Raw genomic sequence first — 25,605 nt, forward strand, 5'->3', positions numbered from 1 at the left:
TCTATTGTTGTGTGAGGGATCTATTGTTGCTGGGAGGGGAACCTATTGTTGGGGTGGGGTCCATTTTTGCTGGGGGAGTCTATTGTTGTGTGAGGGATCTATTGTTGCTGGGATGGGGTCTATTATTGCTGGGAGGGGAATTTTTTGTTGCTTGGGAGGACCTATTGTTGTTGGGGTGGGGTCTATTATTGGTGGGAGGGGAATCTATTGTTGCCAGGGAGGATCTATTACTGGGGTGGGGTCTAGTGTTGCTGGCTCCAGCACATCTATTGTACTGCTTTTCTTGTTATTAGACAAGAACAAATTCCATACAAATTTTTTAGCAAATGATACTTGGGGTAGTACTGGGAGGTGGGTAGGGGGTGGAATCAAGGGACGGTGCTTGGAGGTGGGTAGGGGGCGGAGACAAGCAGGGGGACTCAGAAGGGAGGAGTTCCTGTACCTATTCTCTGAGAAAAAAAGTCCCGCATATTACATAGCATACATGCTCTTCACATAAATATACTGTATATCTGATTGGTCCTCCTAAGGTTCAGGTTTTCAAATCTGCAGCACTAGCAACCAACCAAACTCTGCTGCAGAGCATGTGCGCTGTCATTGAATATGTTGACAGGAATAAATGCAGACTGAACAAAGGGGTGATATTCCTCTTCTGCTAATCCTTATTTGTCCAATCAGCAGGCTGGGAGATGTGCTTGACCAAGTTTTTCTGCCACTGCGCTGGAGGTCAAGGATCTGGTTGGGCTGTCTGGTAGAAATGTCAGGATAACAAAACTACCTGCACATAAATATACATCCTTTGGCGAGTAATGCAGCACATGTATATTTATTTCAGTTGCTTATTATGTATGGAGTTGAAGTTTAAAATAAAAACACAGTTGTGTATTTTTGTCAAAATATGTGGAAGCTGAATGGTACATCAAGGTACCTTTGATAATAGATGATACTATATATTAAAGCATGAAATCAACTGAGAGGAGACCTACAGTACCTAGAGACAGACATATCCCTATGACATAAACATGGGGGAAGCACAATGATAGCCTTGAGAGTCAGCCCAACTTTGAATAGGCAAATATTGGGGAATCCTCTAGCACTGACGTAGGGCTCTTTTTTTGTGGGGATGCTGGTTGGGGGGGGGGGGGAGGGGGGGCTATAAAAGGACTATCTGTGCCTCTTTCATTTTCTGAATCTCTTTAAGGCTAGGTTCACATTATTGCAGTTTCCCTACAGCCGCATTTGCACAGTCACAGCAGCCCATTCATTTGAACCACATGGAAACCACATAGTGCTATGTGTTTTCCCACATGGGAAAACAGGCGGTGGTTTCCAAAGCGTGGGGGTGCCATTAAGAAGTAATTGCACCCCCATGTGTCTGTTTAAAAGCAGCACGTTTTGTCTGCTGATGCCTACAGGTTCAGGAACATGTGCGGTTTAAAAGTGTTCCCGCACCACATATGTGTAAACCTTGGCTTATGCCTTAAAAAATGTAGCGGAAAGAAAACCTCTGCATGGTACCCACTTCAGCCAACAATATTCCAGCCATACAGTTCCAAGTTTGAAATGAAATAGAAATGTTAGGTAGGGTACAAGGCAGACACATTCCCTTTAGGCACTTTTTTTTTTTTTTACATCGAGACCTTATTATTGAAATATAGTATTTCTGCAGTGGATGGAGAATGGGGAGCTTGGAGGAGAGACTCAGAGTGTTCGGTCACCTGTGCCGTTGGAAGAGTGAAAGAAAAGAGGTCCTGTGATAGCCCATCGCCTCGTTATGGGGGAAGATATTGTGAAGGTTCCAACACAAGGAACGCCATCTGTAACACAAAAGTGCCATGTCCTGGTAAGCAGAAAATTCATGTACATATTGTAGGTTTCTACTCCACAAAAAATATAAAAGATTGTGTATAAATTGGATTAAATGAGCAAATGGTGTTAGAGAATTGGGTTATCCTTGCATATCTCAGCAGTGCACCCTCTGAAACCTAAAGTAGAACTATGGCCTCCCTTAACTATACGTTTTAAATAAGCTTTGTCTTATATAAAAGGTGTCTGGAAGATTTTGGCTGGAGGCAATCATTATCTGAGGATATTTGTGACTGAGTACAGACTGTGTGAGAGACCCTAGAGATTGTGGACTGCTGCTACCCCTCTGGTGCTAGAGTCAGCTGTGTGTGGAAAAAGGGACAACAGCTGGTGTTCTGAAGGACTCAGTCCATTTATTTCTCTGTTAAGGGACTTTGCTCAAATTGCTCAAAAGTAGAAACTTTTGTGCCTTTAGCTACTACTACAAGGCCAAGTCCACTGACCACTTTTACAAGAACTTTGCTTGCAACTGTTGGGCAAAGGAACCCTGGGCAACTTTTTAGCGGCTCCTACAGGGGTAGTACTATACAAGCAAGTGTCCCTACCTTATTGTGTAGTTTTAAAATCTCAGCGATAACAAACTTATCGAACAACCTCTTTCATTGACTGTCTGTGTATCCCTTAAACAACCCTGCTTGTATCTCTCACACTAATCCTACTTTATCACATATCACACATGACATTGCGTGGCTCCAAAATGTTGCATTTGTCTTCTGTGGTGTGAGAATCTTGAATAAATCTTTGGGATGGGACATTATTTGAAGATCCCTGGTGTGCTGGCATCAAGTATATTGTTTGATGATGTTACCAGCTTCCAGTTTGTAGTTGTTGCAGCACTCTCTTACTTCTCAGTCGACTCCAGAAGCGTATGCAATACGAATATTGTTCGCTATTTGTAACCCTAATGCCGCGTACACACGATCGGACTTTCCGCAAACAAAACCATGGATTTTTGTTCGAAGGTTGTTGGCTCAAACTTGTCTTCCATACACACGGTCACACAAATGTTGGCCAACAATTACGAACGTGGGAACGCAGTGACGTATAGCATGTACAATAAGCCAAGAAAAAGGAAGTTCAATAGCCAGTGCGGCTCCTTCTGCTTGATTCCGAGCATGCGTGAACCTTTGTGCGACAAACTTGTGAACACACGATTGGACTTTCTGACAATAAAGTTTTGTTGGCGGAAAATTTGAGAGCCTGCTAGCAAACATTTGTTGGCAGAAAGTCCGACAGCAAATGCTCGATGGAGCATACACATGGTTGGACTTTCCGACCACAAGCTCACATCCAACATTTCCTGATGGAAAATCCGACCGTGTGCACGCAGCATTACACTAGCCCTATCTGTAACCCTAACATTGACCCTTCCTGTAATCCTAACACTAACCCCTCCTGTAACTTTGTTACTAAACCACCCTGTTACCCTCTTACTAACCCTCTGTGTAGCCCTAACACCATTCCTCCATTTAACTTTCAAGCTAACTCTATCTTTAACCTTCACACACTGACCTTCCTTGTAACTATAATGCTAACCCTTACTATCTTCGTAACAGTAATTTTCCCTGTGAACCTCAAATTAACCCTCCCTAAAACCCTAACAATAACCTTCCTGGTAACCCTCTCAGAACCCTCTGTGTTACCCTAGCACCAACCTTGCCTGTAACCTTCACAATAACCCTCTGTGAAATCCCAACACTAGCCCTCCCTGTACATTTAACACTAACCCCTCCAGTAACCTAATGTAGCACTACCCCCATAGGAATTGCTTGGTATATTGGGTTCTCGGTTCTTTGGGCTTGACTCCCTTTGACACACCTGGCTAGGTGAAGATTATCACAAAAACTTATAAGAGCACAAATATAAACACCCTGCATACAACTAAGCTGTAACGCCAGGGAATAAGCAGCAGACTGATCAACTAGAAGTAAAGTGAATATATTGTCACAGATTATGGTAGATGGCAATACATACATAAATGAGTAGGTAGAAGAATCAGTTGGCTCACAGTAAGCTAAATAATGTACAACTACTAAGTTATAGCAGCTTAGAACAGAGTACTGTACCAATAGAGCAAAGTTAACCCAGCAATAAACAGTATCAGTAGCAAACAGTATTAGCAATAATGATTAATCCCACAGTAACTCCTCTGCAACCAATAGTTGATAACCACTTTAGCGTGCACTCTATATGGATAACTGTATACAGGGCAGGACTTAGGGTGGTGGGGGCCCCTGGGCTTGAGTCACTTTCGGGCCCTACCTTCTATACATTACTTTAAACCTTTAGTTTTCTTTTAAGTGCGCCACTCTGATACCGTTTGTCCGCCATTACATCACTGTCTAATGCAGACAGGTTTTCTCAATGGCAGTAAACGAGGCACTACGTAACTGCCAATAACCAATCAGCAAACCTCAAGATAAGAGTTTAAGGACGTTTAAGAAAAAACTATTTAAGGAAAAAAGACTTACATTTAAATGCTCATCAATGCAGCCTTGCACAGCGGCCATCTGCATGCTTGTCCAGTGTTATTTGCAGCCTTGCCCAGTGACATTGCAGCCTTGCAGCCTTATCAGTGTCATTTGCAGCCTTGCAGCCTTATCAGTGTCATTTACAGCTTTGCCCAGTGACATTGCAGCCTTGTCAGTGTCATTTGCAGCCTTGCAGCCTTGTCAGTGTCATTTGCAGCCTTGCCCAGTGACATTGCAGCTTGTCAGTGTCATTTACAGCCTTGCAGCCTTGTCAGTGTCATTTGCAGCCTTGCAGCCTCCATCTGCAGCCTTATCAGTGTCCATCTGCAGCCTTGTCCGTGTCATTTGTAGCCTTGCCCAGGCTGCAGTTAAACTGCAGTGACATGTCAGTGTCACTGCAGTTTAAATGCAGTTTAAATATGGTGCCGCCGAGATACACAGAGCTGGTCCTGTGTATCTCGGCTCCTGTCGGCTTTTCCCAGCTCCTCTCACAGTTCTGCCCAGTCCCGCCCTATGATGGACATAACACAGGTCCAATGGTGGGACAATGACTCAATGACTGTGAGCGGAGCCGAGCGCTGCCGATATACATACATAGCCGAGTGTACTCGGCTAGCTCCGCTCACAGTCACGCCCAGTCCCTGTGTTATGTCCATCATAGGGCGGGACTAGGCCTAACTGTGAGCGGAACCAGCCGAGTATAGCCGAGTACACTCAGCTGGGGCCCGCAGGGGCCCCCTTTTGGGTGGGGACCATGGGCTTGAGCCCAGTCAGGCCCAATGGTAAGTCCTTACTGTATATCTCTTAAGAGGTACCTCTGGCTGTGAATGATTATGACAAAGTCTCTGCAAAACAGCTAGTTGGTAGGCAGTTCTTAGCTCTAAACCTTCAGGCTACTAACAGTGGGGCCCATTCTTTAAGGTATTGCACATGAGTACAGTCCCTCCAAACTCTGCATGCAGTGTTAGAAGCCAGATGAACCTTCTCTCTATAGTCTCAGTGGCCTCTCACCAGCAGTGGCCTCTTGCCAGTCCCACCAATAAAGCAGACCTCAATCCAGGTCCTTAGCTGTCAGCGACCATAGCAGCTCTGCACCTAGATGTCTGAGGTCTCAGCACACGTGTAAAATGTAAAGAAAGCTTCTCTTATCACAGACACGTGTTATGTCAACAGTGTCTTCGGTGTTTTCTTCAAAAGTTCATTCGCCAGGCTGTCTTAAAACAAAGTGTGAGTTTATTTGGTCACACTTGGCAACAACTTGAAAATATATACAAAGTTAAAATCTTCTTACAGCTTGATGTAGTAAAACAAAAAAATAATAGGAACAAAAACTTGTATCAAGAAAGCTCAAGAGAAGGTGTCTGCTATAGCAGCTGTTTGTGAGGTAGGCTGTGTATAGGCTTAAAGTAAACAAAATGTCTTCTTCAGTATAAGGATGCGTGTGTCTGAAAGTGCCCTTCTTTGTGTGTGTGAAAAAGTAGTGAAGTCCTTCTGTGTGTGTGTGTGAAGGACATATGAAGTGTGTCTAGCCTAGTGTCACACTGTTTTTTTATACGATTTCAAATCTACTAGTCAGCAAACTACAGCCATAACCATATATAGCTAGAACTAAAAATGAAATGATCATATTCGTGATTATTCTAAATATTCTCTTTGCCAACAGCTGACACATCTCTTAAGCTTCTTTGATTGACAGCAACACACAATAGATTCCTATAAAAACTCAAGGTGAATGTCCTTTCTAAATGGCCAAATTCTTGTAACGGATATACTTTAAGCTACTGAAATGCAATTCTGTACCAAAACTTACAAATGCATAATAACCTATAACTGAATATATATAAATATATATTATTTCACACAAACTCAATCTAGCTAACTAATTAACTAACTATATCAAATAACAAACTATATTATAGATAATATATGTTTTTACTTTTAAAAGATCTCTTCAAATATTTTGTTGAAGACTATGACAAATACTCTGAGTGTATTCTTATCTGTGAAACCACTGACCTACTGACCTTTAGTCACATCGGTGTGCGCAGCCTATTGTATCAGGGTGTGCACCTCAAAGCTCCAACACATATGCCTTTGGGACATATTAACCGGCCTCTTCCCCACTCGTCATCCTAAAACAATGGGGGAGCAGGTGAGCACACAGGGGGACCTGGGCAGCAGAAAGAAAAGGAACTGGGACAAGAGGGGTGGCATACATTGGTACCAAACCCCTGTATTTTCCTCCTGTGGCATCTGAATATCGGTGAGAGGAAGAGGAGGAAAAGCCTACTTTCAGCTGCTGCAGAAGAAAATACAGATCGGTCCCTTAATTTCCACTCCAGCCGCCTATCCTGTCCAGGTTCTGGGGGTCAGCAAGTAAGGATCGCGGCTTACCTGTCACCTGCCCACAATGGATGGGTTGCCAACTGCAGGATTAGGGTGTGCCCAGGCACACCTGGCACACCCCTTGCACACGCCTATGTTTGGTCATAAACTCTGGACATGGAGAACAACTGGTACAAAAATGGTGTTCACACACCTAGCTATTTCAAGATTCGTCTTATGCTGAGCTGAGTGAGAAGGGAAATCAGACTGCATAAATACAGATCTTGATTATAAAGCCAAATTAATATAATTATTCTACAACACGGGTCCTCAGATTGTAGCAGGTTTGTGGGCAAACTGGAACAGATGTGTCCACACTCTGGTCTCCTGGCAGCAAGAGAAAGTTTATTTCGCTAAAGCCCTGGATTAAAACTGCTCCTGTTAAGAGTCTATTTCTGGAAGTTGTAGTCCATCACTCCATTTACTCTTATGCAAGATACATTTTCCACACTTCAGTGCAGCCTGCATGAAAGTCTCTCAAGTCCTTTACGCCCACTGGCTCCCTCTGCTTGATGGATGTTGAATGGCATTGAAAAACAGCATAGGAGTCCTGCATAGGAGCAGCCGCATCACATTATCTTTATAGTTGCCCCATAAGCACCTGGCTACACTAACATTAACCCTCTCACTAACCCTTTCTGTAATCTGATTACTAACTCTCTATGTAATATCTATACTGATTCTACCTGTAACCTAAACATCAGTCCTCCCTGTAACCTAACATTAACCTTCATACTTACCCTTACAGTAACCCTTACTCTGTCCCTCACAGTAGCCCCAACACTATCCCTCAATGTAACAATGACACTAACATTCCCAAAGGGCCTGAGTGGACAGGCTTTTTTTCATTGATGTCAAACTGATTTCATCTACACAAGCCAGGAGCCCGTCAACACAGGCCCTAATGCTAACCTTCCCTGTTAACTTAACACTGCCCCATATGTAAATCCAACACTCACATCCCCCCATTAACTTCTGTTTAACTTTAACACTAATTCACCTTTATGTAAATGTAATGCCGCGTACACACGACCGGACTTTACGGCATACTTGGTCCGGCGAACCTGAGTCCGTCGGACAATTCGATCGTGTGTGGGCTCCAGCTGACTTTTTTTTCTCAAAAGTTTGAGGGACCTAGAAATGAAACATGTTTCAAATCTGTCCGATGGACTCGAGTCCGGTCGAAAAAGTCCACTCGTCTGTATGCTAATCTGACGGACAAAAAACGACGCTAGGGCAGCTATTGGCTCCTGGCTATGAACTTCCTTGTTTTAATCCGGTCGTACGTCATCACGTACAAATCCGTCGGACTTTGGTTGATAGGTGTAGGCAAGTCAGTTCATTCGGAAAGTCCGTCGTAAAGTCCATCGAAAAGTACGCCGGACAAAGTCTGCCGTAAAGTCCGCTCGTGTGTACGCGGCATAAACCTTTGTTTGCATACTCACCTTTTCCTTGCCAGGATCCTCTGCTCTAAATACCAACTCCTCCTGTACTCAATGATACCCAGTGACCAGTGTCAGAATTTACAATTTAGTGTTTTACTGTTTTCCGCAGCGTTTAAGGTTAGATTGCATTATAATAAGAAAGAATTGATACTGAGCGTAGAAACTAAGCTGGGAATATGAGTGTAGCAATAACTCTCTGTGGAGCTGCTGTTTTAAGCGGGCTTGTTACCTTCACTCTCCTACCCTCTGTTTCACCGGTACCGGGTCTAGGGGTTCCGTTGAGTTTACTTCCGGACGATACAAGCACCAACACTTGAGTACGTTTTCAATGCTTTATTGAACCATAAACGAAGGAAGTAGCAGGAAAGAGGCAGAAGGGAAAACCTCAGGGAAAGCTCAAATACCTCTCTGTAGGATTCTTGACAAATGTCCTTTAGAGTTGAATATTACAATAGAATGCGCTCCCCTCGTGGGACACACTCTTCGCTCGCCTGGATAGGCCTCTCTCACTTGCCCAGCACCCAGCACGTAGCACGAACAAAAGTCTCTGCCACAGACTTGTTTGGGATAAACCCGTACGATCCTCTGCCACAGGATGTATTGGTTTTGTGGTGAATGTCAGTCACAGTGCTTGAACCTTTAAGCCAAACCCGGCAACACTATGCTGTAAAGTTACTTTAGGATACGTCCTCCAACCGAGTCACCGGGCCCCTCTCCAGACCAGCACTCTGCGTGATCCTTCCATGATGGGTCCTCCCCTGGGATCTCCTCGGTTGTCCAGCTTCTTCACTCTGGACAGCTAGATAGCTCAGGACCATTCCTCAGCTGCTGTGGAAGGCCCCAGACAAGCTTCTGGGCCCACCCATGTGCCGCAGCAGGTGGCTGTAAAACGAACCCCTAAAACATGGCGTCTGTCCCATACATACCCTCTCCCAGAATGCAACTCGGAGGACCACCTCCAGCGAGTTGTCTCCGGGACAGAAGAGCATCCATATGCTTTGACACGTTGCCTTACCAACACTAGCCGATAGCAACAACGACACCAACCGGCCCAGTATGGAAACACATGCAACGTCATCCAAGCTGGAACAGAGGCAAATCTAACTTCCCCTAACGAGCAACTTACTAAATTTACCTATTAGATGGTAGATCGCAAATCTACCAGCGCTACATGAGCAATCCTGTTTGTATCCATATTAATATTTACCAGTAAATACAGATTTTAAAGAAAAGTATAGTGACTTTGTTCTTCTGTGTATTCTCTCTCTTTGAATACTTATAGAGGTTTCACTGCAATCCATGTGGTTTCCCACTTCTTTTTTCTCCTGCAGTTGATGGACAGTGGACAGAGTGGGAAAGTTGGTCGAAATGTTCTCGTCTGGCAAATGACCTGATTAGATGCAGGCCCAGAGTGGGAACGCAAGTGAGAAAGAGGAAGTGTGATGGTACGAGTCCAGATGGGAAGTGGTGTGAAGGGGACTACAGGCAAAGTCGCACTTGCTATGATATTGATAACTGCAGGTGTAAGTACCTTATGATTTATGCATCACAATGATCTGTCCCTAACCAGATGTAAAACAAAAAATAAGAAAGGCCCGGACTTAGAAAAGAAAAAGAATAAACGCAGGGCCGCCATGACAGGGTTAAAAGAGGTTTGGTATGGGGAAGCTGTTGCTGGGCAGTTTAAAGCATTATTAAATAGCACTTACATGATTGGTGGGGTGGGCGGTAGCAAGTAGGGCTGCAGAAAGGTGATCTGTAGGAGGGTCTCAAGTCTTCAGTCAGAGAAGAGCGTGCTTGAGACAACTGACTGTCCTCCCGCTCTTACTGTGTTCAGTGATTTTTGGTCTGAGGTGGGATGGGGATCTGGTGGCATTGTCATGCCAGCCGGCAGGGTACAAGGTTCTTTTTTATGAGTTTGATTATGGAAAAATATGTACATTTGTAGGGACCTGTCCTTCGTACAGCTCCCGTTATTATGGTTGGGACCCGTCCTCAGTATGGCTCCCATCATTATGGTTGGTGGTATCTGCTAGTAGTTGTTTGTCTCCAGGTCAGTCTTTGTTTCGACTGGAGGCCTAAACATTTGGTTACGCAGGTACTAGAAGAAGATGGCCACAAGGACCTTGTGATTCCTATTTGCCAGACTGTTCTGGATGTTCATATGTTGCACAGGTTTTTAGGTTCCTATGTTTATATGTTATTTTTAATTGTGTTAACAAAAGGCTGCTATAGCCATTAAACTCCATCTTGGGTTTCATGAGTTTTTTTCTTAAGAAAAGGTTAGTGGTGGAGTGGTAGTCCAGTAGTTAGGAGAACAAAGCACCCTAGTCATGTTTCAACCAGATGCCAGTCATTTTCCTGGTTTGTCTACGGCTTCATAAACAAAACCTCAGGCTATGTACTGCATACTACAGTGCCTGCTTTTACCTTTACTGTGAAAATGTCTGAAAATCAGTATTCGCTTAGGAATAAGCAGACCCCTAATAGGACAACATTCAGGCTAGACAAGTCATGTCTGAGCACTAAATTGTAGGAAGCAGGAGGAGTGTGCCCCACACCTGGGAATACCAAGTTTTTATTACAGTGCAGTTTAAAGTTCAGGTTTACTTTAAAGGGAATCTATCATGTTTTCACACTTTGTCTTTATTTATTATGTTAAATGCTAAAAAAGAGAGTTTTATTTTTTAAAATTCTCTATAATTAGGTAAATACAAAATATTACACAGGAATATTTCATGTTTACCACTTGCTGCCTGCATGTGGAGCTGTATGCAACAGCTTCCCCCGGAGGACACTGTTCACACATGCTGTTGAAAGCATGCAAGCAATGTTGGGCTTTCTTCTCATCACAGCTTGCTTGCCTATTGAGCTTCATGGAGATACTGGGGGTTATTTACCCCCAGGCAAATCCACTTTGCACTACAAGTGCAAAGTACACTTGAAATTGCACTGAAAGTGCACTTGGAAGTGCAGTTGCGGTAAATCTGAGGGGTAGATCTGAAATGAGAGGAAGCTCTGCTGATTTTATCATCCAATCATGTGTAAGCTAAAATGCTGTTTTTTATTTTCCTTGCATGTCCCCCTCAGATCTACAGCGACTGCATTTCCAAGTGCACTTTCAGTGCAATTTCAAGTGCACTTTGCACTTGTAGTTTGCACTTGTAGTACAAAGTGGATTTGCCTGGGGGTAAATAACCCCCACTGTGTAATAAAGGTTTATTTGTAAAATAGAAGCAACATTTTCTTTAATAATATTTTATCTCGGTATGCGCTGATCATTAGGTGCTGTTACTGCAAGGATGGGGCTAAGAGCCGTATATCGTGTAACGTCCACTTCTTGCTCCCCTCTTTATAGTGGTTTGGTTTCCTGCTAGTTTGTGTTTTTTCTATTTCTTTTTTCCCAGTATGTACACGACAACTAAATTTCTATAATGGTCTTCCACCACACTACAGGTTATGTCACAGCATATACTTGTTGTAGAGGCTACTGCCAATAGTTTACGGATACCTTATATTGCTGTACAGGAACCCTGATTGTTATTTCGTTGATATCCATTGATTCCCAGATATGGTTGTATTGTTGTCTATTAATGGATTTCATTGACTATGGCATGTTATGTTCTACTGCATTAATATAGAATTAGAAAAAAATAATAATATTTTAATTATCTATAAAACATAGGTTAAATAAGCTTTAAAATAAATAAAAGTGCCCCCAAAACTAATATTATTTACATTTAACATAGGATTGTGTAAGTGAGGTTCAAAACCTGCTGAGTCAAACCAGCTTCCATTAAGCCGACATGTAGGTTACTATTGTCAATCAGTAGTGAGGACAATGCTGATAGCCATGCCCCCTACAACATTCTCTCAATGAAACACAGCAAGCACAGCTTATGTGAGGGTGGCAACTCTGCTGTGAACTGAGGAGCAGTGCAGCATCACTGCCACCCCATCTCATGAAATTGGCATTAGATGGGCTTGGCTGGCAGGTTTAAAGGGGTTGTAAAGACATAAGGTTTTTTATCTTAATGCATTCTATGCATTACGATAAAAAGCCGTTGGTGTGTAGCATCCCCCCTAGTACTTATCTGAGGTCCCTCTCTGTCCAGCGATGTCCACGAGTGTCTCAGCCATCTGAGATTCTCCCTCTTGATTGAGGCTGCCGCTGCTGTAAATCAGAGTCAGCTAGCCAATCAGGGGAGAGAGGGGGTGGAGCCGGGTCAGGGGTCCATGTCTGAATGGACACAGGGAGCTGTGACTCGGCTTAGGTGCCCCCATAGCAAGCTGCTTACTGTGGGGGCACTGAATAGAAGGGAGGGGCCAGGAGCAGTGAAGAGGGACCCAAGAAGAGAAGGATCTGGGCTGCTCTGTGCAAATCCACTGCAACAGAGCGGGTAAATATAACATTTGTTATTTTTATAGGAAAAAAAACAAGACTTTACAATCACTTTAAAGCATTTGTTACCCCAACACTTCATATTCCTGATATGTGCCTGCTGTACCATGTGCTTGTATGAGAAAGTATTCTCTTCTTTGTATTGCTTCCTTTGTGTAAAATCCCTGGTGTTCCTGCCTGTCTCCTTGCTTTCCTATTAAAAACTGACCACTCTAAACAGGAGAGCACACCGTGGTAAGTTCTCTAGCTATACTGGGAACTCAGCCTCTCCTCCACTGATCAGACTTATCCTGACCCCACTGCACAGCCATTCATTGGGAAGATCAGTGTGCTGTTGCTTCTCCTCCCCCCAGCTCTTATGCAGCTGAGAACAGAGGGAATGTGATCACTTATGAAAAAGGGAAAAAGGTATTTATAATGTTTTTTTTCTTAACTCTATACAAAAATGTTTTGCCTTTCATTTCTATTTTAAACTGAATGGGTTTGTTTTACAAGGTGATCATTTAGAATCACTTTAATTTGTGGGACTTTGCAGGTGAATATTGCCCTGTACACATGACCGGTTTTGCCGTCGGAATAAACTGAAGGTTTTTCCGATGGAATTCCGCTCAAGCTGCCTCGCATACACACGGTCACACCAAATTCTGACCACCAAGAACGCGGTGATGTACAACACGTACGACGGCACTAGAAAAAGGAAGTTCAATAGCCAGTGCGCCACCCTTTGGGCTTCTTCTGCTAATCTCGTCGGAACAGCCGAGTAATTTGTTCCGTCGGAAAAATATAGAACATGTTCTCTATCTAATTCCGTCTGAATTTTCAACTGAAAAAGTCCGATGGGGCATACACACGGTCGGAATATACGATGAAAAGCTCCCATCAGACTTTTTCTGACGGAAATTCCGACCGTGTGTACGCGGCATAAGAGAAAACTGCCAGTGCAGATGCACTTGTAATTAAAGTATAAGTTTAACTTTTTGTAACATGTTACATCTTTATTCAGGGTGTAACATGTTACAAATCCACCGGCCCCCGCACCTCCTCAGCTCCCCCATGTCATGGGCAGGGAAGGGAGATTTTCTCCCCCTGCTCTCTGAAAGAATCTGCAGAGAACACGGCCGGCCTGAGAATGGAAAATTACAAGATCTGGCAGCCTTTTGCAGCTGTCGGCTTGTAGTTCTCGATAAACCATCATGGCGCTGTTGAGCGTGTGATAGTTCATGGATGCTTCCTGCTAATGTGTAACTGCTAGTACGCCGAAACAGCTTACACACAGAGCCTGCAAGAGCCCTGCATAGCACTCACGATCTGCTGATCATGGGTGCAATGCTTTCCAGGCACCCAATTAAAAAAAGATAATAAATGCACATTTTTTTACCTGCAAAAAGATGTGCATTTATTATTATTTTTAAAAAGGTGAACTTATCCTTTAAAGAGGTTGTAAACCTCCATGGGGAAGTTGCACCTATAGGTAAGCCTATAATAAGGGTTACCTATAGGTACTGTAAATATCTCCTAAACGTGCGCTGTTCAGGAGATATTTACTGTTTACTGCACCGATGATGTCATTGGTGCATGCGCTCTGAAGGCTCCCACGGGAGAGACGTCACGCGGTTCCGGCTAGTCACAGAGCCAGAGTCTGCATCCTCGGAAGGAAGACGGGCAAAGATCGATGTAGCCTGCAGCGAGGACGAAGTGGGCTTTGTTTGCAGGTAAGTGTCACATTATGTGCTAGTATGCGATGCATACTAGCACATTATGCCTTTACTTTGCAAGGAAGAAGAAAGGAAGAAAAACCTACGAGGGTTTACTTCCTCTTTAAGTAATTCAGCACATGCTGTACATGTTTTTTTGTTTTTTTTTTGGAATGGTAGGCCACGGTTAGGCTTTCCAGTCTGTAGGCATTTTTTTATTGAAAATCTAAAATTCTGTAAATTGCTAGGCCATTTTAGATAACTGATATGTTTAATTAGGCCTAATGCTTGCTAGAGTCTTTAGTTCATGTGTGCACTATCCAGCCATTGAATGATCTCCATATGAAGCAAGCAGATTCAGTAATGTATTTAAGTTTTGTGCTGCCCTAGGCCTGACTAAACTCGTGCACCCTCTAATTTAAATATGATCCACCCCTTCCTGTCAAGGTCACACCCCTTGCTGTTTAAGACCCGCCCTGAAATTTTTGAGTAGGGACACTAGTTCTGAGGGCCTGGGGGGGCAATGGATTCCCTTAATTTGCATATATTTCCTCTAATTTCCTGTTTGGCTATGGGGCAGGAAGGGAAATCTCTGCAATGGGACAAGGATGGTAAAAATAAACTGACAGGGGCTATAACCCTCCCTTACTCTATCCAAAATGAAAAAAATAAAGTGTTGCCTATAGTTCTACTTTAAGCACAAATTTCTGATAATTTTATGGAGAGGACTAAGAAGATATAACCATGCCAATGGTGCAGCAGAAAACATATAGCATAGTGAGGAAGGTTTGTGGTCCAAGATGATAGGACAGTCAAAATTAGAAGTGGCACCCCCCCACAGTTGCGGAATGCCGGCCACCGGAAGCAGTGCGGCCACTTTATGGGGGCGCTAGACTTATTTGCCTCTCAGCCCAGTCCGCCCCATAAGACTGGCTCTACACTAACAATGCAAGCCGGCAGGGACTCTTTCCGTGCTGCCCCCCTGCAAAGTGCTGCCCTAGGCCTGGGCCTTGTTGGCCTAGGCCAGGATACAGCGCTGAGCAGATTGTTATCATGTTAGCCTGCATATTGTGCCAATATAAAGAGGAGGGGGAAGACAATAGAGACAAGTTTGCTGACTGATACATATTAAGGGAAATTGGGACTTTATATGAAGCAGTTGGAATGCGGAGGTTTGGGTAAAAGACTATTTTTATTTGTAACATAATTGCGGCAAAAAGGTAATTTCATATATATACATAAATGGGATGTGCACAGAATATAACATATTTGATGGAAAATACATATCAATGTATACAAACCTAGGTGGTAAGATATTGCACATAAGATAATGGCATGGCCTACAGTTGCCAAGAGTGGCATGCCCGATGGACACCATCCACGCACCTGTGCACTTCCCCATACCACCTGATAGCTGCCACCTGTGTACATGCCGCGTCAGCTCCCGTGGCGAGGTCTGTACCTCCTGCGCACCCTGTCCCAAGTTGCCACATGCTGCTGTCACTGTTCGCCTTGGTAAGTGCGTTTGGCTAATCATTCATATTGAAACATCCTTTATATATACCCTTCTCTTATCAGAGTTGGTTTATTAATTTGTATATTCTACAGGCATTTATCACATCTTCTCCTGATGAGTGAACGTATTCACGAAACGCGTTGAGCTATAAGCCAATCTTGATGCCATACTCTTATGATTAATCATGTTTTAACCTTTTTATCATGTGGTCACAGATGCAGTTATCAGGCATGCCACTCTTGGCAACTGTAGGCCATGCCATTATGTTATGTGCAATATCTTACCACCCATTATTTGTATACATTGATATGTATTTTCCATCAAATATGTTATATTCTGTGCACATCCCATTTATGCATATATATGAAGTTACCCTTTTGCCGCAATTATGTTACAAATAAAAATAGTCTTTTACCCACACCTCTGCTTCATATAAAGTCCCAATTTCCCTTGATATGTACTCGAATAGGGATGGAGGCACTAACCCGTGCCTCATATAAAGTCCCAAACCTCCTCCTCTTTTACAGAGTTTGCTGACTGATTGACGATTTCCCCAATCAGACTCCACAGGAACAATTGAGGCAAGGCTACACATAAAGAGGTTTCCAAATCTGACAGTGAAAGTGTTTGTTCTTTGTTTCAGTAAATGGCACTTGGTCTGAATGGTCTTCTTGGGGACTTTGCTCCTCTCCATGTGGATGGGCTGAAAGAACAAGACATAGGGATTGTTTGGGAGTATATCCAGATTACCCGTAAGTCAATAAAAGGGCATGTCTCATTTGTTATCTATTCATTTACCTCTTCTAAAGTGTTTTGTGCGCTAAATGGTTTGCTATCTGTAAAGCAGTCTGAAAAACAAGACTTGTCTTTGTAAACTATCTCCACTTCTAACCATAGATTTCACCATCTCTGGTGTTTGGCGTGAGATCTCCACTATCAGCTAGTGTGTTTAAACAATTGCAACAGTTACCGTATCTTTTAGGATGTGTCCACTATTCAGCTGACATTTTCTTCTGGTTCCTTCGATTCCTCAATTGAAACTTGCCAAGCCAGATGGTACTGACAGTGCTAACCATAGCTCAAATTTTGCCTGATTCAGCAACGTATGGCCATTATACATCAAGCTAAGGCAGTAAGGTGCCAATGCGTATATGGCTGTATCAAGGAATGGAGAGCTAAATTGTCCTTGAGTTGGTGCAGTTGCGGCTGAGGGCCTTGAAATGGAATGGTGGTGAATATAGCCGGTTAGTAAAATAAATGTGCCTTCTAAGACCCTAGACCAAAATATTTCAGTCATTATTCAGGAATATTTGTTATACATTTTCATAATGAAAATGGGATTTGTAAAGGTTGTAATTTGTATATATTTGTATTTTGAATAAAATGGCTGCTATGGCATTTTTTAATCCCGCAATGGTTTCAAGTTGTTAGTTTTGGGGTAAGGGAAATATAGTTGGGTGGGGGGTTAGTATCAAGGTCATTCAGCTGTAATACAAGCCCATAGCTCCCAACTGTCCCTGATTTCGAGGGACTGTCCCTGATTTGAAGCAATGTCCCTCTGTCCCTCATTCCTCCTCATTTGTCCCTCATTTTGGCCTGATCTATATAGTTGTATATAAAATGCACTTTTATCTATCAAAAAGTGCTTTCCAGCGCTAAACCTTTCATCTGATTTCTAAATTGCTGCATTTGTAAATTCCAAAAGCCAATATAAAAGCAATAGTAGTGGTATAAAAAGCACTTGTGGGTTTAACTAATCTTGTTTTTTTGGTACAATTCTCCTTTAAGGGGGCATGGCAAGGGGTGTGTCCTATGCCTTCATACTTTTGCTGAGAGGTGTCCCTCATTCCCATCTCAAAAAGTTGGGAGGTATGCAAGGCAATACCTTAGCCATGTATCTGATTGGATGCGGCCACTAACATTTTCTTCTAGTTCCTTCAATTCCTCAATTGAAATATGCCAAGTCAGATGGTTCAGCTCAAATTTTGCCTGATTCAGCAATGTATGGCCAGTATACATCAGTGAGGGAAACAGTCATAGAAGTGCTATGTTATCCTGAATGACAAGCTGTGTAATAAAAACTGAGAGAAAATGGGATCAAACTAAATGCAGGCTTTGTGAACTGCTATACATCTACACTGTATTTGATTATATTGTAACCACCTATGAAATAAAATATTTTTTATCATTCAGCATTTACATACAGGTTGCATTATACACAGCCCTGACAGCCTAAAAGCACATAGGAGTCATGGGAAATGTAATTTTCAAACACAGAACTAATGAATCCCTCATGTAGAACCCCCATTTGATTCTCTTTTTTAAAGGTTTTAGCTGCCCATAATAACAAAAGATGTGTTTTCCTAAGAGAAATAGAATTCTGGAATAATGTTTGCTAACATCTTTGAAATATTTTTTCTTCCTATCATGCAAAAGTAAGCCCAGTGGCTCTGAAAAATGGAGCGCATTAACAAGAACCTATCATGGGAGAAGTATGGGGGTTGACTTCTGAAAATACCACTGGCTTTGCTGACATGCCACCCTCCTGGCTTAACACTTTTAGAATTCTTGAACTGGAACATGTAAACAAGTCATATCTGCTCCCTGATTTCCCTGGCTGCCTTCTTGCTCTGGGTCAGTGACTCAAGAAGTTCTGAAGCCAGAGACAGCCAAGCAAACAGCATTTTACAAAGGAGGCCAGTCCTAAAACCCCCTTGTTTGCCTTGCGAGAGGTTTGCTTTAAACCTCCAATATGGAGATCTAATGGAATGTCTGCTGGTTGTCTATCAAACTTAACAGGATTTCAATATGGGCAGCACAGTGGCTTAGTGGTTAGCACTATTTCCTTGTAGCACTGGGGTCCTTGGTTTGAATCTTGGCAGAACTTTATCTGCATGCAGTTTGCATGTTCTATCTGTGATTGCGTGGGTCTCCTCTGAGTACTTGTGTTTTTTTCCACACGCCAAAGGTATGCTGGTAGGATAGTTTGCTTCTGTCTTAATTGACCCGAGTATGTGTGCATGTATGTGATGATGGATGTGTGATGATGCATGTGTGATAAGAACCTTAGATTGTAAGCTCCTTGAGGGCAATGACTAATATGAATGTTCAGTATGTAAAGTACTATGTAACTTGTCGGTGCTGTATAAATGATTACAATAATGCATATGACCAATAATCTTGCATTCTAAAGCCTGATCATATGAATTACATAGCAGAGGCATTGTCACAGCTCCCAGTGTCGTATGTCCACCTCCAATTTTCAGAAGATGCTTACACTTGGCCTATTGGCTGCACTTTTGCACATCATCTTAGCTCTCCGCTGCTTTATTGAATTCTTGTCAAACTTTTTTTTTCTCTAGAAAACAAGTGGAAGGAGCCATAGCAATAACTGAAGTCGTCTTTTCAGGAACTCCCAGAGTATCATGTAACTCAATCGATGGTGAAACAAAGAGACTGGAGGAGAGGGTGGAGTGCAAGAACCTTCCTACCTGTACATAAATGGTGAGATCCATAACTGCACTTCTTATAAATTCTCAGCACTCGAAAGCAGGTGGACTACCCATAGGGACAGCCAGCTTTGGCACTCATAATCTCAGAAAAAGTGTGAGGAGAGGACCCATGATAGGATGAAATGACATGGCCTTCTGTTGCCCACCTACTGCGGCAGTTTGAGTGCTGCCTCCTGCTGGGCAGAATATTTCGTGGGACATGGGGGTTCAGAACAAATTTCCATCCTATAGAATGAGGGACACTCTGCAACTCAAGTGCACAGGATCCATCCTGAAGGAACGGGGGCACGTAGGCACAAACTACTTCTGGTAAGCCCTGGCTCCCTCATTGTCTTTCCCATTACTTTGTAAAACCTAATAACCTGGAAGCTTGTTGGGGAAAAGAAAAACGGTCTCCATCAATTGTGCAGTGTTCTTGCTGGCAAGTTATGGATTGCCATACCGTATATTCTCTCCCTTCCCAAACTAGACCTATACCAGCTGAGAAAAATTTAAGCAAAAAGTAAGGTTTGCACAAAATGCACCAGCAGGTGCCACAATTAATCTTTAGGAGTGTTGGGAATTATCTCCCTCCCAAAAAAAAGACACTTAGCAGAGGCACCCATAGCAGGATGATGTTTCTCAGAAAAACACTTTATCGATATATTATATTAAAGAAACTCAAAAGACTTGGGACACCAACAACATGTTACATGGTGGCAGCTGGCCAAGGAAAGGTGGAATGGTATATCACAATTCTGGTATGAGCTGGGCAAAATGCTCTATGGTGTGAGTAAATCATGTTTTCTGGGTGCCTCTGTCTTGTGTTTTTTGAAGGAAATTCTCTACCAACCCTAAAACCACACAGGCACCAAACTACTCCAGAGTGTGAAGGTCTTGGGTCTCTCCCAGTATGCTATAGAAGTCTGTGCGAAGACAGACTTGCATATGTAAGTAAAAATGATTGCATCTTTACATCCAAAATCAAGTCAATCAAATTGGAATCTTTGAAAATTTTTTATTATTATTATGTACACCCTATCTCCATTCTACAATGTAGTGTTTGGTGATTGATCATCCTATGGCCAAGCATTGCCACATGGAGGCAGGGGTGGTGCACCGAGACACATACAAATACCAACTATCAGAGAGTCAGTATTTTTCATAGGAACTTTGGTGGCTTCAGCTCTCTGGAGCTGTCACTCACATGCTTTCTATGCAAGCGCAGCGTCAGCTAATTTTTTTATGCAGCCAGAATAGGCAAACCTTCACTTGCAGAGCACAAAAAAAGGTGTAACAAAAGAAAGTTATAACATGGTATTCTAAAAGCTGAAACTTTTTTTTTTCTGTTATACAGCAAAGCATTTATTGAATATAGGATGTGTGTATAAAAATGACAGGATCTGCCTCCTCCAATCAAAGAATGTTTTGTATACTGGGAAAAATACTATAAGTTCTATGAATGGAGGAGGTGGGCAGAAGGAGTGGGCAAGTGGCAATTTGCGCACTTCTTTCAAGCTTGCAGCAACTTATCTTAACCCCAGTAGTGCCAGAAGATCAGCGCTGGAAGGTTTCTTCACTATATTGCAGACACACTTCATTTCATTACAGGTAAGTTATGTCCCCGATGGCAAAAAAAAAAAATTAAACCAGCTTTAATAATCCAAAACTAAAAAAATTAGGTGGCACAATAGACAGGTGAGCATTCATGTTTTTAATCACGTGCTCATTTCGAATTGCCCAGTTTTGATAGTTCACTCATACAGCTTGTTCCTTTACTAATAAATATTACTAATCATATATCATTATCTTTCAGGCTTTTTCTTTGTGGCTGGTTGAAGGTGACTGTAAAGCACCAAGAGGAAATGGTGGTCCTTTTCAGTAAAAAGCAGGAAACAAAAAAATTGGATCTGAGGTTTATGATACTCCAATAAATAGAACTACTATATGTCTGAATGACTGTGCTGTATCTTTCGCTCCACAGATTAAACATCTACCCTTTATTCTGTTCTTGACTAATCCAAACCTTTGTATGTGCACACTTTTGTTAGCAAACTCGCTAAGGGCTGTTTAAAAGCCAAAGTCTACCTTTTTCACATGCTTTTACCTCCAACATATTTTTCTATAAAGAGACTCTTCAAAAGGATCTGATTAGCGTCCTCTGATTGCTATGATTAAGGCCCACACAGGGCTGAAACACGTGAGAGTGGAGGCGGACATGTAACTCTTATCCTGTATTGATTGAATAAAGCATCTCTTCATGTCTCAAGTGTGGGTGTTGCTCTATTTTTTTTTAATTAAGTTTTGGCTGGCAGGAGCCTGCTGAGCACCACAAACTTACACAGAGGTTTTTGCTGTATGGGTTGAGCGGCAGTGGTGTGTTTTTTCTGAGCGTATTTACTGTACATTTAAAATTTTCTCAATCATGTAAGAGTTGGTCTACCCAAAAGTGATATTGTTAGTTTTAGGTGGAGCCTGACTGGCTGTGTCAAAGACAGTGCTGTATCTTGGCCTCAGCCGACAAGGCCCAGGCCTAGGGTGGCTCTTTGGGGGGGGGGGGGGGGGAGGGGCTGCACCCACCCGACCTGTCTTCCAGAGTCCCGGCTCCCATGGCCGCCTGTGCAAAAATACAGCCTCCGGAAGCCGGTTTGCTGTAGTGTGGCACTTGTAAATATTATGGGCAGTATGAGAGACTGACGCCCCAATAGAGCGGCCGGTTGTCATGGAACGTCCCACACTCCGCTTGAGTGCTTCCGTCATATACCACTTCCTCCCAGTCTGTATACAGATATCCCAACCTCTCTGAGCACAAAACAAGGCGACACTTGCTTGTTGCTACCAAGAACTCACTGTATTTAGAATCAAAATTACAAGACTTTATATGCCGTTGGAACCTCCTCTAACAATAGAACTGTAACCTAATTAACATAATTGACATGAGCTAATTAACTAATCCTTTACACAGCCTAGGTGACTGAGACATGACCTATTGCCCAGACTGAGTTAATTATCACAGGACATTTCTCACAATAGCAGCTCCAATAGGAGTCGTCCCGTCTCCTACATTGTATAGAGGACAATGTCATCAGCTCATTCAATTAACATAAACACAGGTAGTTGGAATTGATGACACCAGCATCTCCTCACAGGATGTGTCCCAACAGAATGAATCAGTCTTATCAGCAGGGGGCTGCTGGAGGAATCCCCCCTCCCTCTTCAGGGACACAAATCTACAGTAAGGAGTCCCCATACAATATATACATATATACACGACTGAGTCCGATTAGTACAGTTCAGCCTGGATTTCTCATTCACCTCACAAAGAGTATTGTTCCATTGAAAATCCAGGGCCCATAATCAAAAGGCAACAGGCTTGCATACAGTCCTCTCCAACAGCCTCTGTTCTGGCTAGGTCTGTCACACCGGTGAATAGCCAGAACGACTGTATGTAATGTGACTGGCGGAAGCGGAGCCTAAAGCTCTGCCTACTCTGGAGGAGGAGGAGGAGGAAACCCCCAGGCGGCGGCCAGGACAGCAGGTAAAAATAATAAGTTACTATTACTTTTATAATTTTACATTTGTGTTCAATATGGATTAAATTATTAACAGATCATGATATTGCGATAAAGTGATCCGGGCTACAAACTCATTAAACAGTCTACATTCAGTGATAGTTCACGTACTGCAAATTTTGCAGTATATGAACTTTCACTGAATGTGGACTGTTTAATGAGTTTGCATTAATTTCAGCATGTGCAAAGTGTTCCATGCATGCTGCAATCAATGCAAACTCATTAAAGAGGAGTTCCAACCGCCACCCTACCCCCCCGTGAAATAATTAAAAGTCAACAACTACAAATACTGTACCTGCTGACTTTTAATATTAGGACATTTACCTGTCTAGGGTTCCTGCGATGTCGGCACCCCAGCCGATTTTCGGATTGGCTGTCGGGCACTGTTGCCGCCATTCATTGTAAGGGAAACAGGCAGTGAAGCCTTTCAGCTTCACAGCTGGTTCCCTACTGGGTATGTGCGAAGCCTGCTGAGCTTTCTGAATGGCCCGGCGGCGGAGGAGGGGGGCCGAACATTTGAGGGACGGTGCCGCGGCACAGTCTTCCGCAAGTGGGGAAGGGTACCCTTTCCCCCGTGAATGATGCCAAATGTGGCACCGGAGGGGTAGGGGGGAGCATATAAGAAGAGCCTCCAGGTTTTGGTGGAACTCCACTTTAAATAGTCCACATTCAGTGAAAATTCATGTACTGCAAAGTCCTCCGTGCTATAATCAATACATAATTCATATACACTAATAAGCTGTGATATTATAAAACTGATGAGGCTGCACCGATTGCCACTGATGTGGCAGAACTCTTAAGCTGCACTGATAAGGCATCACTGATAAGCTGCACTGGTGGCCCATGATGAGGCTACACTGGTGGCCCCCTGACGAGGCTGCATTGGTGGCCCACTGATGAGGCTGCACTGATGGCCACTGATGAGGCTGCACTGATGGCCACTGATGGGGCTGCATTAATGGCCACTGATGGGGCTGCATTAATGGCCACTGATGAGGCTACACTGAACTGATAAGGCAGCACTGATATGGGCACTGATAAGGCTACACTGATGGGCACTGATAAGGCTGCACTGTTGGGCACTGATGAGGCCCAACATAGACCCCTTCCAGCGACAATAGATGCCCCAGCATTGCCCAGGCACCCCTTGCCATTACATACATGCAGTACTAGAGGTGCCAGAATTGCGTTCCCTTTCGTTCTCGCTGAAAAAAAGCCCTGGTTAGGAGGAACTAGAAAACATATAAAAGGAGCCTTAGCCTGTTTGGATAGAAGACTTCAAAATATCAGTCTACATTGCTGCAAAAGTTATAATTAACTACAAACATGTCCTAATTGATATAGAACTAATACAGGGAACACTGAAACATTCACATAAGTCTTTGTCCTCCAAAGGAGTTCACAGTCTAATGACTGGCAGTCACACATACTGGATGCAGTTAAATGGATTCAGGGTCTATATACACCGGGTACGGTAGCCATGCATTGGGTGGCTATTCCAGAGCAGTACCACCGCAAGGCAAAATGCTTTTCAGCATAGGGCAATTTGAGGCATTTCACCGCCTTTCACTACGCAGAAGCCAATAAAACCTAATGACATGTTACTGTGTGACATTTCAATAGAGTTTGTTTAAAAGAAAAAGTGAAACGTGTGATGCGCCGCCATCAACACTGCAATGATCCCACTGCATCACATCGCACACCAGTGGCTGCATTGTGAATACACCATCATAGGCATAGATGGGAAGGTAACCCAACTCCATGCACATAGTGATGAAAAAAAAAATCCAATAGCCCAGTGCTGCACGCTAATGCCCTGTACACACGATAGGATTTTCCAACAACAAATGTTCGATGGGAGCTTGTTGTCAGAAATTTCGACCGTATGTATGCTCCATCGGACATTTTCTGTCAGAATTTCCGACAAACAAAATTTGAGATCTGGATCTCAAATTTTCCGACAACAAAATCTGTTGTCGGAAATTCCGATCGTGTGTACACAATTCCGGTTCACAAAATTCCACACATGCTCGGAATCAAGCAGAAGAGCCGCTCTGGCTATTGAAATTAATTTTTCTCGGCTCGTCATACGTGTTGTACGTCACCGCGTTCTTGACGTTTGGAATTTCCGACAACATTTGTGTGATCATGTGTATGCAAGACAAGTTTGAGCCAACATCTGTCCGAAAAAAATCCACGGTTAATCCACGGTTTTGTTGTTGTAAAATCCTATCGTGTGTACAGGGCATAAGAGTGCTAACCAATTAGATATCAGCCTGCTCAAAAAAAAACTAAAAGTATAAGCAATTCACACTTCTCTCTAAAAATACAAAAAAAATTCATAATTGCTTGCATGCTATCTACATGTTGGGAATTTTTGTAATGAGTGGTTATATGCTGAAACAGCAGAATAGAGAAAAAAAAAAAGGATGTGAAGAAAATTAATACTTTGTTTAATTTTGAATGTAATGTAGATGCAAAGCTGAGAAATGGCTGTTGTACTTATGGTCTAGGGCAGGGGTCTCTAAACTTTCTGAACAAAGGGCCAGTTTACTGTCCTTCAGACTAGTGAAAGTAGAAAATCCCTTGGCGTCAATTGGTGTTAGTGGGAGGAATAGTGCCACATCGCTGGTGTAAAATGAAAGAATTGTGCCCCATTATTGGTGTCAGTGGAAAGAATAGTGCCGCATTATTAGTGTCAGTGGGAAGAATAGTGCCCCATTATTAGTGTCAGTGGGAAGAATAGTGCCCCCATAGGTGTGC

The 25,605-nt window shown here is 43.0% G+C and overlaps 1 protein-coding gene across 1 annotated transcript in view; it reads left to right on the forward strand.

Annotated features, from left to right (window-relative positions):
* LOC141108348 (properdin-like) overlaps positions 1 to 21,539 on the forward strand; it is a 63,810-nt gene extending 42,271 nt beyond the window's left edge. Inside the window, exons 6-10 of the mRNA XM_073599884.1 lie at positions 1,670 to 1,843; positions 9,499 to 9,690; positions 16,423 to 16,531; positions 19,142 to 19,283; positions 21,087 to 21,539. Coding sequence (XP_073455985.1) covers positions 1,670 to 1,843; positions 9,499 to 9,690; positions 16,423 to 16,531; positions 19,142 to 19,280 — 614 coding nt within the window. The 3' untranslated portion in view covers positions 19,281 to 19,283; positions 21,087 to 21,539. The remainder of the gene's footprint in view (positions 1 to 1,669; positions 1,844 to 9,498; positions 9,691 to 16,422; positions 16,532 to 19,141; positions 19,284 to 21,086) is intronic.
* Positions 21,540 to 25,605: the final 4,066 nt, after the last annotated feature.

Source organism: Aquarana catesbeiana, linkage group LG09 (genome assembly GCF_042186555.1).
Source record: "Aquarana catesbeiana isolate 2022-GZ linkage group LG09, ASM4218655v1, whole genome shotgun sequence".
Classification (NCBI taxonomy): Eukaryota; Metazoa; Chordata; class Amphibia; order Anura; family Ranidae; genus Aquarana; species Aquarana catesbeiana.